Source organism: Cervus canadensis, chromosome 22, assembly GCF_019320065.1.
Source record: "Cervus canadensis isolate Bull #8, Minnesota chromosome 22, ASM1932006v1, whole genome shotgun sequence".
NCBI classification, from domain to species: Eukaryota; Metazoa; Chordata; class Mammalia; order Artiodactyla; family Cervidae; genus Cervus; species Cervus canadensis.
In genome coordinates, this window is record NC_057407.1 from 2,123,680 (window position 1) to 2,138,223 (window position 14,544).

General features: G+C 56.6%; 1 protein-coding gene and 1 long non-coding RNA gene across 2 annotated transcripts in view; both read right to left on the reverse strand.

The window, feature by feature from the left end:
* Positions 1-2,691: 2,691 nt before the first annotated feature.
* Positions 2,692-10,670, reverse strand: LOC122424355. The gene is made up of 3 exons (XR_006264404.1): positions 10,536-10,670; positions 2,976-3,072; positions 2,692-2,890 (listed from the first exon to the last, which is right to left on the reverse strand). It is a non-coding gene; the product is annotated as an uncharacterized LOC122424355 (long non-coding RNA).
* Positions 10,671-12,327: 1,657 nt separating this feature from the next.
* The window catches only part of NUP210 (nucleoporin 210), an 88,070-nt gene continuing 85,853 nt past the window's right edge, over positions 12,328-14,544 (reverse strand). Inside the window, exon 40 of the mRNA XM_043442733.1 lies at positions 12,328-13,703. Within this exon, the coding sequence (XP_043298668.1) occupies positions 13,603-13,703 (101 nt within the window). The 3' untranslated portion in view covers positions 12,328-13,602. The remainder of the gene's footprint in view (positions 13,704-14,544) is intronic.

The following is a 14,544-nucleotide window of genomic DNA, read 5'->3' on the forward strand; positions in this document are numbered from 1 at the left end:
CTCCCAGGAACTGCCACCCAGAAGGGTTCAGGAAGCATCTGGTGAATGAGTGACTGAGAGAGGCAGCCCCCCCCCCAAATCAGCAAGCGGCCCTCCCCAGAGCACGCGGGCAGGAAGGCGTGTCCCCCAGGGCTCTGTGGGGCTCCCAGACACCCCGAACCCACTGGCAAGAAGCAGGCACCAGGCAACCACGGGGAGAGCTCTCCCCTCTCTCCCCTGCACACACTCAGCTCTGGCTCTGTCTTCACACCCCAGCTCACTGGCTCTTCATTGAGGAAGTACAGACAAGTGGTGAACCGTACAGACAGACAGACAAAGAATGGCAGAAAGAGCCAGGACTTAGAAATCCTGCTTGGCCCCCCACTTGCTGATAAGCGCTGGACCACCATCTTCAGCTCTTGAGCTTCACTTAACTCACCCGTGAATGGAAAGACTAACCCTCCTTTCCAGGCTGCTCTAAGGATAAATAAAGGGCATACATGGAAACAGAGACAGTGCCTGTCACAGGGTCGATGAATATGACCTCGTGCGGCCCCTCCCCAACTCCTTAATCCCCGCCTCAGGGATTTATCAGCATTCACAAAGATCAAGCTGGAGCAGAGACACTGTTAAACAATAAACATGATTAGAAAACCAAGTATGTGTGTTAAAAATATACAGTTATTCACTAGGCAAACAGACACAGAAGGCATAATTTTCAAAACAGTTGAGGGGGGAGAAACGAAATAGATAATTTGATCAATTTAAAAATGTAACACAGTGAAATCATGATGAATTAAAATAGATGGCCAAGTAAGTCTAAACAAACCAACAGTACAATAAAGGTTAATGTCTTCCATTCTCCTATCAAAAGGCAGAGACTCGGGTGGGGGGGGTTTACCTGGTGGTTCAGTGGGTAAGACTCCAAGCTTCCACTGCAGGGGGTGTGGGTTTGACCCCTGGTCCAGGAAGTAAGATCCTCCATGATGTATGGCATGGCCAAAAAATAATAAAAGGGCAGAGACTCAAACAGGATTCTCAAGAGGTCCAGGAGCACATGTTTGTGAGAGTTAAGGTGTCTCAGGAGCTCCCTGGGGATTGGAGTCTCTGCTGACCACCTCTCAGCCACCTCACCTGTCCGGATGCTCCACACTGCTATTCCTCAGAGACGGCCATCAAGCCCCGCTCTTTCTGAGTAGCTGGGGAGCAATTTGCGGTTCTTCTAGATAAAGCTGCTTGGTGGTTACGGTCACCTTGTCAATCACCTTGTTTCTGCAAATCAGGAAGGATCCTCATTCCTCAGCCGTCTCGCCTTGTAGGAGCAGGTGGCTGGCCCTTCAACGCTGCTCCTTTCCGTGACTCAGGGCACCCGCACAAAACTGCCACAGAACTGAAGCCCTTCACCGCGTCTCTCACCCCCAGGGCCGGGCTCCTGGCACCTATGTGCACAGAACCGAATAGCAGGACGTGGGCCTGCTCCTCCACATGCCTCTGGTCCACTGTCTGCTGGACGCATTGTGGAAGAGGTTGACCTGCCCTTCAAAGAAGGGGAAGACAATCAGAAAAAGGAATCTTTAGCGCTAGATCCTTAGCACTGGACCTTGTCTGCACTAGCAATCGTTATCAAGAATGGGAAGGCCCAGAGAGGTGGACTGATTCATCTGAGGAGACACAACAGAGGATGAGATGGTGGGATGGCCATCACCAACGCTATGGACATGAATCTGAGCAAACTGGGAGACAGTGAAGGACAGTGAAGCCTGGCGTCCTACGGTCCACGGGGCTGCAAAGAGCCAGACACAGCTTAGCGGCTGAATAGCACACGGCATGCTGATTGCAGCCCAACCCCACGGAACCCTCCATTCGGCCATTCAGATGCCGCCTGCACGATGGCCACCATTGAAAAGTCTGCAAGTAATAAATGCTACACTGTTCGTGGGAAGAGCTACTGCGGAAAACAGCATGGAGGTTCCTCAAAGACTAAAAACAGAGCTGCCATATGATCCAGCCATCCCAGTCCTAGACATGTATCCAGAAAAAAACTATAATTTGAAAAGATACATACACATGCACCCCTATGTTCATAGCTGTGCTATTTACAACAGCCAGGACATGGAAACGACCTGAATGGCCATGGAACGGATAAAGAAGATGTGATTATGTATATACACACACACATACAACCGAATATTACTCAGCCACCAAACAATGAAATAATGCCCTAGAGATTATCATAGGAATCAATGCAAATCAGACAAGAGAAAGACAAATACCATATGACATCACTTAGCAAATGCGGAATTTAAAATACAACACACGTGAACCTATCTATGAAACAGACTCAGACGCAGAGAACAGACGTGTGGATGGAGGGCAGAAGAGGGGGGGGATTGGGAGTCTGGGATTAGCAGAGGCAAACTGTTATACACAGCACGGATAAACAAGGTCCCACTGCCTAGCACAGGGAGCCATAGTCAACATCCTGTGATAACTCGTAATGGGAAAGAATATGAGAAATAATATATATGTACGTATAACTGAAACATTTTGCTATACAGAAGAAATTAACAAAAAACACTGTAAATCAACTATACTTCAATAAAAAAATTTATTAAATGCTGCCATCATGAATTTTGCTGTTACTGGGTATACATGAAACATATATTTAATTTTTTTCTTTACTGTTTTAAACAAAAATATTTTAGGGGAGTTCCCTGGTGGTCTCGTGATAAGGATTTGGTCCTTTCACTGCAGAGGCCTGGGCGTCCCAGGTGGCCGAGCGGTAAAGACGCCACCTGCCAGGGGATGCAGGAGACGTGAATCCAATCTCTGGGTCGGGAAGATCCCCTGGAGCAGGAAGTGGCAACCCGCTCCAGTATTTTTGCCCGGAAGTCCCATGGACAGAGGAGTCCTGAAACGACAGAGTACACACACAGTGGAGCATTGAAGACCCATCAGCGCCTCCTTCACACAGTCAGGGCTGAAGGGTAACGGACCTGACCCCAGGATGTGTGATGTGCTGCGGTCCACACCTCCTCAGGCGGACCAGGACCCCACAGGGCTGTCCTCACCTCCCAGCCTCTGCCTTCTCGCCTGTAAAATGGGCATAAGAACAGCTGCTGACGCTGGCGCCCACGGCAGTCAATGGCCCTGTGAGGGCGGCAGGGACTCTCACCCTGTCTCTGAAGGAAGCGGGAGGGCTCTGACAAGCCTCCGCGTGGAGGACGTGCCCGGTGGTCACTGCATCCACCGTCCCCCTTGCAGACAGGTTGGGGGGACTCAGGCCCCGAGACAAGGCCGCCTGCTTGGCCACGGGGCAGAGCGTCGGTAGCCGGGAGGCTGTCGGGGGCCCAGCAGTGTTTTGCAGGTGGGGGTGGAGGGGGGCGGAGGACGGGGGGAAAGACATACTAACGTGTCAAGATGAATAAATGTTCAATTAAGTGTCCACAGAACAGAACCTCAGTCAACTAGTCCAGGACATCTCCACTTATTGCCGTGTAGTTATATATAAATTCTATTTAATGAGGCATGTGGGTGCCTTTTAATCTGTTTGCTGTGACGTGGAGTGGAGGCACCCACACAGGGCCTAGCGGGAGGCTTAAAATAGCCCAGCCACGAGAAGGAGGGGGTGGCCAAAGTGCCCTCATTCATTCATTCTTTGTTTCTTTCATTCATTCATTCAGCAAGCACTAGCCCGGGGGGCCAGCAGAGCCCGCGTGAGGGACCCAGATGAAGCCTCTGGGAGTCTCTCCTACGGCTGACTCTCCCCCCATCCATCCCCCGAGGCCCACAGGGAGCAGGGCAGGCCTGACGTCATGGATCCACGCCGTCAGCTGCAGAGCGGCGTGCCACCCGGCCCCACCTCCCCCTGTGCCCCTGCTGGGCACACAGCGTCCCCTGAGACCCTCTCCCGATTCCTTGTGAATACATGCATGGTGGACGCCCCCTTCCAGAAGGCTGCGAGGAAGCCCATTACAGATTCCTAGGCGCCGACTGCATCTGTAATTAGGAGAACACAGTGGTTCTAATTTTAACATCACTCCTACTACCCCGACCGCCTCCCCTCCCTGTCATTTCTGTGAGGGATGCAGCCCAGGATCTTGTCTGTGACTTGAGATGAGTCATCTTTTGGAGAATTCTCCATACAGCCAGTGACTCCAGCCTCTTGTTCCGGGGTCCCTGAGAGACACCTCCCCCACGGAGCTGCAAGGCCCACCAGTTTTAGTACCTGGACCAGCACGGAGGTTGGAGGCATCGGGCCTGTTAACCGTGATCCTTAGAAAGAAATCCAACCACCTCCCCAGGCCGGCCAAGCCTCCATCAGGCTGATGAATCACACCCCCCCAACTCCTCCCCCTGAGCATAGGACTGCCAGATAAAATAGAGGTTCCCAGTAAAATTGGAATTTCAGATAACAACAAATGACTTATGCAACATTTGGAATACGCTTATATTAAAAAATCCATTTAACCAAACCAGTCAGTCCTAAAGGAAATCAATCTTGAATATTCTTTGGAAGGACTGATGCTGAAGCTCCAATACTTTGGCCACCTGGTGCAAAGAGCAGACTCACTGGAAAAGACCCTGATGCTGGGAAAGACCGAAGGCGGGAGGAGAAGGGGGCGACAGGATGAGAAGGTTGGATGTCATCACCGATTCGATGGGCGTGAGTTTGAGCAAGCTCCAGGACATAGTGAAGGACAGGGAGGCCTGGCGCGCTGCAGTCCATGGGGTCCCAAAGAGTCAGACACAACTGAGTGACTGAACAACAACAACAAATCTTGCTGTTGAGATCTCTAACTGGGTGCCCTGCATTTCTGTTCGCTAAAACCTGGGGCCGTACCCCAGCCACGCTGCCCCTGCTCCGTTCCACGGTCAGGCCCGGGCGTGCCTACCCCAGGGCCTCTGCACGTGCTGTCCCTTTGGCCGGAACGCTCCTCCTGCTCCATCTCTGCTGATCCCTCGGCTCTGAGATCTCAACTCAGACAATGCCGTGGGAAAGCCTTCTCCGACCGCTGAACAGAAGCAGGGCCCCTCCGCCATCATCCTGTCTCCGCCCACCTTGTCTGGTATTTCTCGGGGTACTTAGCACTCTCTCTACAACCGTGCTGTTTATGCTTTCTCTGTCTCCCCCACTACAACGCCAGCTCCACGAGAGAAGCCAAGCCTGCCAGGCAGAGGGCCAGGCACATGCCTGTCTGTTGGCTGTTGAATATTTACAAGCACCCCTGCAGGAGAGGGTGGCCCTCACCGCCGAGGAAGCTGAGGCTCAAAGCAGTGGACCACCCGGCCTTGGGCTCCAGCTGGGCCCTGACATGCCAGGAACGCTTCCCAGTACTTCCCAAGGATTCCCTCATTTAATCTCACATCGGCTCAAATGATGGAAGCACCTCTGTGGCCTCCATTTCAGGGGTAAGGAAACTGAGGCACAGAGGGTTTCATCGGCTTGCTCACAGTGAAACAGCATGTGAGACGCGGAGCCAGAATCTGGACCCAGGCTTTCTGACTTCAGAGCCCGCTCGCAGAAGACGGTGGCCTGGTCCAGCCTTTAACTTCACTCGGTTAAATGTTTACAGCAGACCCACAGAAGCCCTGTCCGAGCCACGCCACCTCAGCCCCCTCCTGACCTCTGCGATGTCCTTCCCTGGAACCGCCACTGTCTGCTCAACATGATACACAGACACACCCCCACCCACCCCCTGCCTCCTGGTTCTCTCTCTGGTCATCTTTGCAAGGGCTGTTCCCTCCTGTTGGCGACCCTTGCCAAATTAGGAGTCTGGGATTAACATTTAATCCAGGGAACTCTACTCAACGCTCTGCAATACTCTACATGGAAAAAAGAATCCCAGAAAGAGAGGGTATGTGTATAACTGGATCACTTCGCCGTACACCTGAAGTCAACACAACGCTGTAAATTAACTCTACACCAACATAAAATAAAATTTAAGAAACCCTTGGGAAGAAAGCAGGGCAGATTGAAAGCAGAGTCAGCAATCAGCAGAGGGGCTACAGGTGCTGCGGCGGTCTCTGCCCCTTTAATGAACTCTGATGACTCTGTAATTAGGGCCGGGCACACGAGTCCCCCGGGGTCCTGTTGAACTGCAGGCCCTGACGCAGCAGGGCTGGGGTGCGGCCTGAGAGTCTGCATTTTCTAACAGGCTCCCTGGGGCACCCACGCTGTCCATCTGAGGACCAGAGTCTGAGCAGCGAGGCCGTAGGGTGTTGCGGGAGAAGGATGGGGAGGAAGAGGAGAAGGATGGGAAGTGGGGTGACGCTGGGGGGCGGGGAGGAGGGGCGGGAGGAGGGGTGCAGGCGGAGAAGAGGAGGAAGGGAAACTGCAGAAGAGAGGGAAGCTCTGCCCTGGAGTGGGGAGTCAGGCCGGCAGAGAAGGGAGACTAGAAGAACAGCAGGGCGGGCTGACCGGCCAGTCCAGGCTGCCGGGAGCATCGCCCCAGCTGGTGTGGGAGGAGCCGAGGCGGCTCAGGTGTTCTGAGTCGGGCAGGAGCGCGGGGCGCCTAGGCTGCCCTTCAGGGCCTTGCCAGGTGTGCTGGCTAAATCAGGCCGTGGTTGGCAGAGGAGCCGGCCCGCTGGCTGCCCAGCGCCCCCACCCGGCGTGGCCCCTGTGGTTCCATCTCCCGCCTGCCGAGAGCAGGGTGGCCCCGGGGTGGCAGCCGCGCTTCCTGCAGACGCGGCTGCGGCGGGCAGGCGGGCAGGCAGGGTCCGGCCTTGGGTCTGCTCCCTTCCTGGACCCATAGGCTTTTGGAGCTGGGGCATCTGATCAGAGCCGAGGGGGACGCTGAGGCCCAGGGAGGGGAAGGGCCTGGCTGGACAGTCAGGACCGGATGTCTGGGGGGAGCCTGGCTAAAGGGCCAAGGGGCAGAGGTGAAGCGAGGGCACGTGTTTCCCCCAAACACATCCCGTCCACTCTCCTTGGACAGAGCAGTCATCCTGCCAACTGTCACCGAGGGGCCTCCACTCACACACCCCAGGGTACCCCTCCGAGCGGCCGCTGGCCACGACACGCCCACTCAGGCCCCTGCCACACGGGGCACAGGCCCCCACCGCACTCGGGGGGCTCACAGCTCTTTCAGAGCCCCCTCAGAGCATCTCGATGAAACTCAGTCCTCCCCCAGGCTTTCCACGGTGACATCTGCAGGTTCTCATCCTTCGTTTAAATGTGTACTTTTATGAATAGGACATAGAACATATTAAATGCTTTACAGGTGGAAATACAATGAGGATTGACCCATAATTAGATTATCTTATACCAGGACTTGCTATAATAGGTTTAAACTGTCATATGAAATAACCTACTCAGAATCTGAAATTATGTGATATTGCACTGAAAGTGGGTTTTGTCCATCTTATCATTTGAAAAGTGAGAAACCTAAAAAAGTAAGAGCCCAGCTCGATTGGGAAGAATTGACTTTGCTGACTTCTCTCCAAGGTGTCCTGAATTCAGAGCATCTCAACCCAGCCATGCACACCCCTGGGGATTGCCACAGGCCTGGGGAAGACAGGAGGCCTTGTTTGAACGCACTGACCCATCACCCCAAAGCAGCACTTCCCTGCATCCCCTAGTCTGGGGGGCCAAGAACTTTTTATACCCAGAACAATAGGCCGTAACTCTGTCCCAGATGGGTGAGGATATGAAGCCAGGCCACAGCGCGCTCCTTCCCACTGCTCAACACTGCCCCCAGGGGAGGTTGGAAGTTTCTGATACGCCCGGTCACCCAGTCATGTCCAGACTCCTTGCGACCCCACGGACTGTAGCCCACCAGGCTCCTCTGTTCATGGAATTCTCCAGGCAAGAATACTGGAGTGGGTTGCCATTTCCTTTTCCAAAAGCAGTTTCTGACCTGGGGCTCATACCAACCCCTCTGATGATGTCCCACACCTGGTTCTGACTCCCCTCCTCCTGGGAGCCTCCGCCAACCCAGCCGCATCCCTCTGCCGAGGCTGCAGCATGCCCCTCCCACAGGAGCAGCTCTGAGCCTTGCTGGGTCTCCCCCTGCCCCTCCAGAGAGAAGCCTTGTCTGACTCATCCCCCCGACTCCCACCCTGCCAGCTCCTGGGGAAGCAGGGCGTTGACAAAGGCTGCCAGCATCTCCTGGAGGTGGAAACAGCAGCTCACCCCTCCCGGCTTAGGGAACAAAATGACTGGCTTGACAGCCAACAGGAGTCTGCCTCCAACTGGGCGCCTTGATCATTTTCCTTTGATTTAGACCATGAGCTCCTGTTCCCCTCCCCAACAGGGAGGCGAATGTCTCAGTGGTTCCTGAAAATAAAGTATTACATTTACACAAACACCCTGCCTCTGCCCATCAACGCCCTCAACCTGGACCTGATGGGCAGTAGGGGCAGGAAGTGGGGCCTATGTCTTCTGCATTTTAAGATGCTTCAGTCCCAAACCTATATTTTTGAAGGGAAAAAAAAAAAAAGATACTCCAGCACACAAAACATCCTTCATCCAGTCCCTCTATCTTTGTCAGCTGCCAAAGAAAAGCTGATCCTATCACGTCTGGTTATGGGTGAGCTAAAACTAGTCCTTTCCTGCCTCTGAAATGAGCGGCTTGGGAGTAGGTTAGTGGGCAAGGTGGGACTCCTCACTTCCACTGATACCAGCTAACTGGCCATGGCTGCTGGAATGCTGGACTGTAGGCAGTCCGAGGCAGAGTCCTACCAGAGCAAGAGAGAGAGTTCTGAGATGGATTAGCAATGTCTGCCACAGACCCAAGAAGGCGCTGGGGGCATGCACGTGCCAGACTGTTCACCATTTATGAAGAAACTCCGAGAATGAAAGCTGGTGGCCTGAGAGCGGGTTTCTTTGGCCCCCAGAAGTTGGTTTCTCTTAAAAAAATATTTTTGAAACTTTAATTTTATTACCAACATGTATAAGCTGGAAGGTTTTACCTCCCCCGAGCTGGACTTTCTAGAAAACCAGGAGAACGGGCCCCGCTGGGCTCTGCTCCCCCCTGGCAGGTGAGTCCGGCGGGCGAGGCCGTCCACCCTCAGCCCCGCACTCTCGGGGCCACGTGCTGGGCTGTCCCGCCGTTTGTGAGCGGGCACCTGCCTGCGATTCGGTCCCGCTGGCCTGGTGAGCGGCAGCAGGGACGCCGGGGGTTTCACGGCCCCCAAGAGGGCGAGGGCGGTTGCCTCCACCCCCCGGGGAGGAGGAGGAAGCCCAGCTCACACTTGCTGAGCGCCACATGCTTGCTCGCCAGCAGGCTGGGGTTTAACGCGGCGGCTCACGCCATCCACACAGCGCGCCCGCGGAGGAGGAGGCCGTGTGAACACTGCCACTTTGCAGACGGGGAAGCCGCGGCTCGAGAGGTGACAGGACGTCCTCAAGGTCGTGGCCGCCTGCAGGTGAGTGGCAGAGGCAGGCGCTCTGCGGTGGCCGGGCCTGTCCCTCAGGCTCTGGGCTGCTGCCCTTGGCCCCCCGACGCGCCCCGCTCCGTGGAGCAGGTCCCAAGGGGGGTGCACCACCAGTCTGGGGCGCTGGCACCCGGGAACCACGGAGCAATGGGAAAACGGGCTGCCACCTCCCTGGTGCTTATGGTTGTCTGTATTTGCTTTCAGTAAATGCTCCCCACGCGACAGTGGTCACCTGACGAGTCTGCTGATGAAGCCCTCCCCACGCAACTTTATGTGCGCTTACATCCAACATAAAACCCAACAAGACAACAGACAATCCCCAAGCCCACGGCTCTGGCTTTGTTTTCCTCCCGTCTCTCTGTTTAACTGAGATCGCTCACCCATGTGCTGTTAACATTGGGGCTGCAGACGGGCTCCTTGAGAGCCAGTCGTGGGGGAAAGGCTCCCGCCGTCCACTGACGAGTCCGCATGTCTTGGGTCGCTGCTCCGGGTGGAGGAAGGGGGACCTCGACCGCCAGGAGAAGGGCCTGCTGTACTCCTCAGGGGTGGCCCCCGCTCGCCCCTTCCTGCCCCTGGACCTCAGCTTCCCCGTCTGCCCAATAAGGGAGTTGAACAATAAGAAAAAGGACGACCCGAGATTGTTCTCTGTTAATGACCTTGACTCTTGACCCCTCCTCTCACGTGGTGACTCTGCAGCGCCCCCAGCTGAGGGAGCCTGTCCCTGAGCCCCGATTCTAGATCCAGACTCACGACTCGCTTTGTTCAAGAGACTGGAGGGTGGCGGCTCGCGTGGCTGTCCCAGCCAGCCGCGGGGGGCTCTGTGTCCCCACGTCCCCTCTTGCTCCTGGTGGCCACCTGGCCCACTGGGGTGACGAGATAAGAACAGAAGCCCGAGGAGGGGGAGACCAGAGCTCCGGGTAGGAGGGCGCTGCGTGATTAGCCTCCACGGCACGTGCCTGAGTGCCTGGTTGGGGCGCTGACACGGGGCGCGCTTCCCGCTCCTGTCCAGGCCACCAGGAAGCCCCGTCAAGCTCTGGGCAGAGCCCAGGAGAGAACAGGCTGAAGGGGAGGGGTCCCCAGGCCGCAGCCAGGTCACCCAGCCTCTGAGACAAGCGGCAGAAAGCTGCCCCGCAGGCTTCAGCCAGAAGGGAATTCATGCCTCGCTTTGTATAGGTCACCTATGGCTGCAGCAACGCCGCCTGACAAACCGTCCCAACGCTGGTGTGTTTGTGACCGCCATCACTCACGCCCACGGCCAGGCGGTCGGGGATGCGGACGCTTGTCTCAGGTCCTCTCAGGTGCCCTGGGCCCCCTTGCGATTCTGTCAACAGCAGAAGCACGCAGTGGGTGAGGGGAAACTGGTGAGGCCTCTTTAAGCCCAGGCTCTGAATGGACACATGGTCGCTTCCACCCACATTCCGCTGGCCAGAGCAAGTCACGTGACCTCCATGGGAATGGGGGGACACGCATTCAGCCTCCGGGGAGGTGCGGGGAGGCGGAGGGCTGGGATAAACTGCAGCCCACGCACCACCTGTGACCTGGTGACACCGCGGGCTGGCGGGTAGGGAGGCAGCCAGATGTTAGGAAGGCCGCTCTGCAGACAGGGGAACACGCGTCCCCTTCCACCGCAGACGGGGGGCCTGCACCTCGGCCACCCCATCTCTGAACTCCGTCCGTGCCTTTCCCACCCACCTGGACGCCCAGGCTGTGGTCTGTCTCAGAGCTGCTGTCTCAGACCTTGAGATGTAACAAGTCCAATACAGCCCCCTCCCTGCCCCTAACACACACAGACACACAAAAACAGGAGGAGACAGAGAGAAACAGTTATTTTTTTGGCCAAACTTAGGAATTCTAGAGGGGGGAAAAAACCCTATATGCAATACTATATTTTTAGCATGAAATGGTGCTAAAAGCATTTTTTGGCACCCTTTAGAGAGTGAAAGTTGCTTGGTTAGTTCGGGAACAGAAAATGGAAGCAAGTCACCGGGTTTTGTCAATGCCCTCGCCTCCAGCCGGGTCTGGTTGTTTCCAGTAGCATGTGCTTTAAGATGATGGTGACGTCTGGGGAGAAGAAAGCCCAGACCTCTCGGCCGTAGGCCTGGGTGTCCGTCCAGCTCTGTCAGGGGTCAGAGTGCCTGAGATGAGCAGAGAGAGGCAGACACAGTGATGAGGAAGGACACCAGCTGGGCAGACCCTGACACATTTCCATTTTCATCTGAAAGAAGTTGAGGGGGTCGACATCCCGACCTCCACTCAACCCTGAAGGAATACCACCCGTGATTGTTTCCTGAAGGAACAATCATCCGTGGCCCTCACCTCCAGGGGCTGGGAAGGACCATGGAAGCCGACTCTGGCCAACAGGTAAGGTGGGAGCTGTTTCGTGATGTGATGCCTGGATCCTGGCAGCCGTCTTGCGTCACTGAGGGGGCGTGCCTGAGGGCTGTGCTGACTTGTATTGAGTGCTGCGTGCCAGGCAGGTCCTGAGCTGAGCACGTGTGCATATGTGTGTGTTAGCCACTCAATTGCGTCCAACTCTTTGCAACCCCATAGACTGGAGCCCACCAACCTCCTCTGTCCATGGATTCTCTGGACAGTGTCTCTAGAGGAGATTCTCCATTCTCCTCTGTCCTGGGTCTCCCACATTGCAGGCACACTCTTTACCGTCTGAGCCACCAGGGGCATATGTATCAGTTAAATGTGTTCTAGGTGTTCCTGTGGACCAGATTCTGGAGACATACTAGAACCAGGTCCGTTCCCATCCTCGAGGCTGGACCAGCCAGGGTGGGGCAGTGGGGCTGGTGATGGTCACAGAGATCCCTCAGAGGGGAGGGAGGCCTGGGTGTGCAGCCAGAGACGAGAGGCCCATGGAACAGACCCGCTCCCCATATTTACACAACAGGAAACAGCAACACCAGGCCTGGGTCAGCTCCCGGCAGGACGCATGGGATTCCGGCAATAATCACACTCGTGTTAAGAAATTAAACTGAGCTTTATTAAATAAACCAAGTAGAAATGCGCCTATTTACATCCAAGTTGTCAGTTTGAGCTCAAGTAATACGCCAAGGCACAATTCTTCCTGTCTCTAGCTTTAAAAAAATAAATTGCGTGGTCCAGCCCCGAAGGACTGAGGCAGACTCGGGCATATGGCTCAGGGTCAAAGCTGGGGGCCCCACGGCAGGGCCCATGCGTGCCGGGCTCTGGGGCTTCCTGGGGGCAGCCCAGCTCCCCGGCCACGGTAGGGCCGCGTCCTAGAGGTCTCAGCTGCTGCATGGATGAGGGCTGGGTGGGAGGCTGTTTTCCGAGCCGCCTCCTCCCTGGCCCATCTGGGAGCTGCCTTGAGGGAGGCCGTCCTGCAGGGCGGCGGAGGCTCAGATCCGCGAGGCGCTTGGTACGGGAGGAGCGGCGGAGAACACGGGTCTGTGCGGGGGCAGGGGGCTGACCACACGGGTGGTGCCTGGCTCCAGGTCAAGGACGTCTCCCTGATTACGACTCTGAGGCCCCCGCGCTGATAGGGAAGCCGGGACAGGCAGGACGGGCTGTCCCCCGGGGCGGAGGCCCAGTTCACCGCCAGGGAAAACAAAGAACCACAGAGGAGACTGTCGGTTCACAGCGGCCCTCGGTGGGGGCAGGAGGCAAGCTGCCCAGCTCCGGGAGTTTCAGGAGCCCCCAAGGCTGATCTGGGCGCCTTGGCCCAGCCCTGATTCTCCTCGTGTTGCCCTGGGGTGGCCCCGGTCACTCGCGTCCATTCGCTCCAGTCATTTCCCAGCAGGAGCTGGACAGAGGGGAAATGTCGGGTTTCCAGAGAGAAAAGAACTCACACAAATAAGAAACATCACTGACAAAGTCCTTTCCCTGAGAACACGGCTGTCACAGCATCTACAGACCCTTGGTCCACAGACTGCCACCTGCTCTGAGTCCTGAGAACGGTGTGATTCTAGAGACTCCAAAATAAAAGCTGCGTGTGCTTCGAGAAGCCCCAGACGACAGGTCGAGGAGGGAGCCAAAGTCTTCACCTCGGCAAGACTCTGAGTAAAACAAAACAACAATAGAAGCAACCCCCCGCCACCCCCACCGCCAAACAACAAACTTAAATTCCTACATGTGAGATTGAGCTCCTGGGCACAGCCTAGACTCCAGTTCCAGGCAGGGGGCGGCGGCGATGGCGGCTGGGGCCGGGGCTCGCTCCAGGCTGGACCCGGCAGGCCTGTCCCGGGGCGGTGGGGGCCCGGGGCCTCGGCCTGCCGCCTAGTGGGACGGGTACGAAGGGCTCCACAGCCCCGAGGCGGGGCTGGATCGGCGGGCAGGAGGCAGTGCGTTGAAAGGTGTTGGTGACGAGGCAGCAAAATCTAGGCAGGAAGAAAGACGTGGTCAGCGGAAGGGAGACCTCGACGCCCCCAGGCCCCGCAGGCCGGCGCCAGACGATGGTCAGGAAGAGGCCCAGGCTCCCGGGCCGGTAGGCGGGGTCCACAGGGGCCTCCCAAGCGGCACAGGCAGGGGCCTGGGCCACAACCCGGACCTCCCAGAGCGCACAGCCTGCTGGGCAGAGACTCAGGATCCCAAGGCCGCGTTCCATCCGGGGGCACTCGGGGAAAGGGGCCTGTCCCTCCGGGCAGTGAAGGCTGCAGGGACAGACTCCCACATGTGTGGGTGGAAGGGTCTGGAATGCTCGGGAGGCAAGGTGAAGCCCCCGCCACGGCTCACGTGAAGCAGGGAGGCGTGTGCCGTGATCCGTGTCGACAGAGGGAGGCGAGCTGCTGAGCGGTCCACGGCCTCCCCTGGCCGTCACAGGCCCGAGAGGCAGCCTGGACGAGGGCTGTGATTCTAGAGCCCAGGACACATGGACAGTCTTGTTACCCAGCAAGACGCATCTATACACAAAGCTGTGTCCCCTTCCAAGAAGCTCACAGGCCCCTTGAAGCCAGGCCATGCCCCCGTGCAGGTCAGCAGACACCCCCTCAAGGATTCTCTGTGTAGAGGAGGGAACCCTTGAAAGGGAATCGGGAGACACAGGGCCGCCATGTACAGTGGTGCAGGTTGTACACTGCACAGCAGAGGGGACGCCACTCGTGGGGCCTCAGCATCGCAGAGACAGCTGGATTATGAAGAGGAGTGAGTCATGCAGTTCTTCTCTGAGCATTATCTCCTCGGGACCGCCCAAACCCTCACCTCTGAGTCAGCCCATCCACC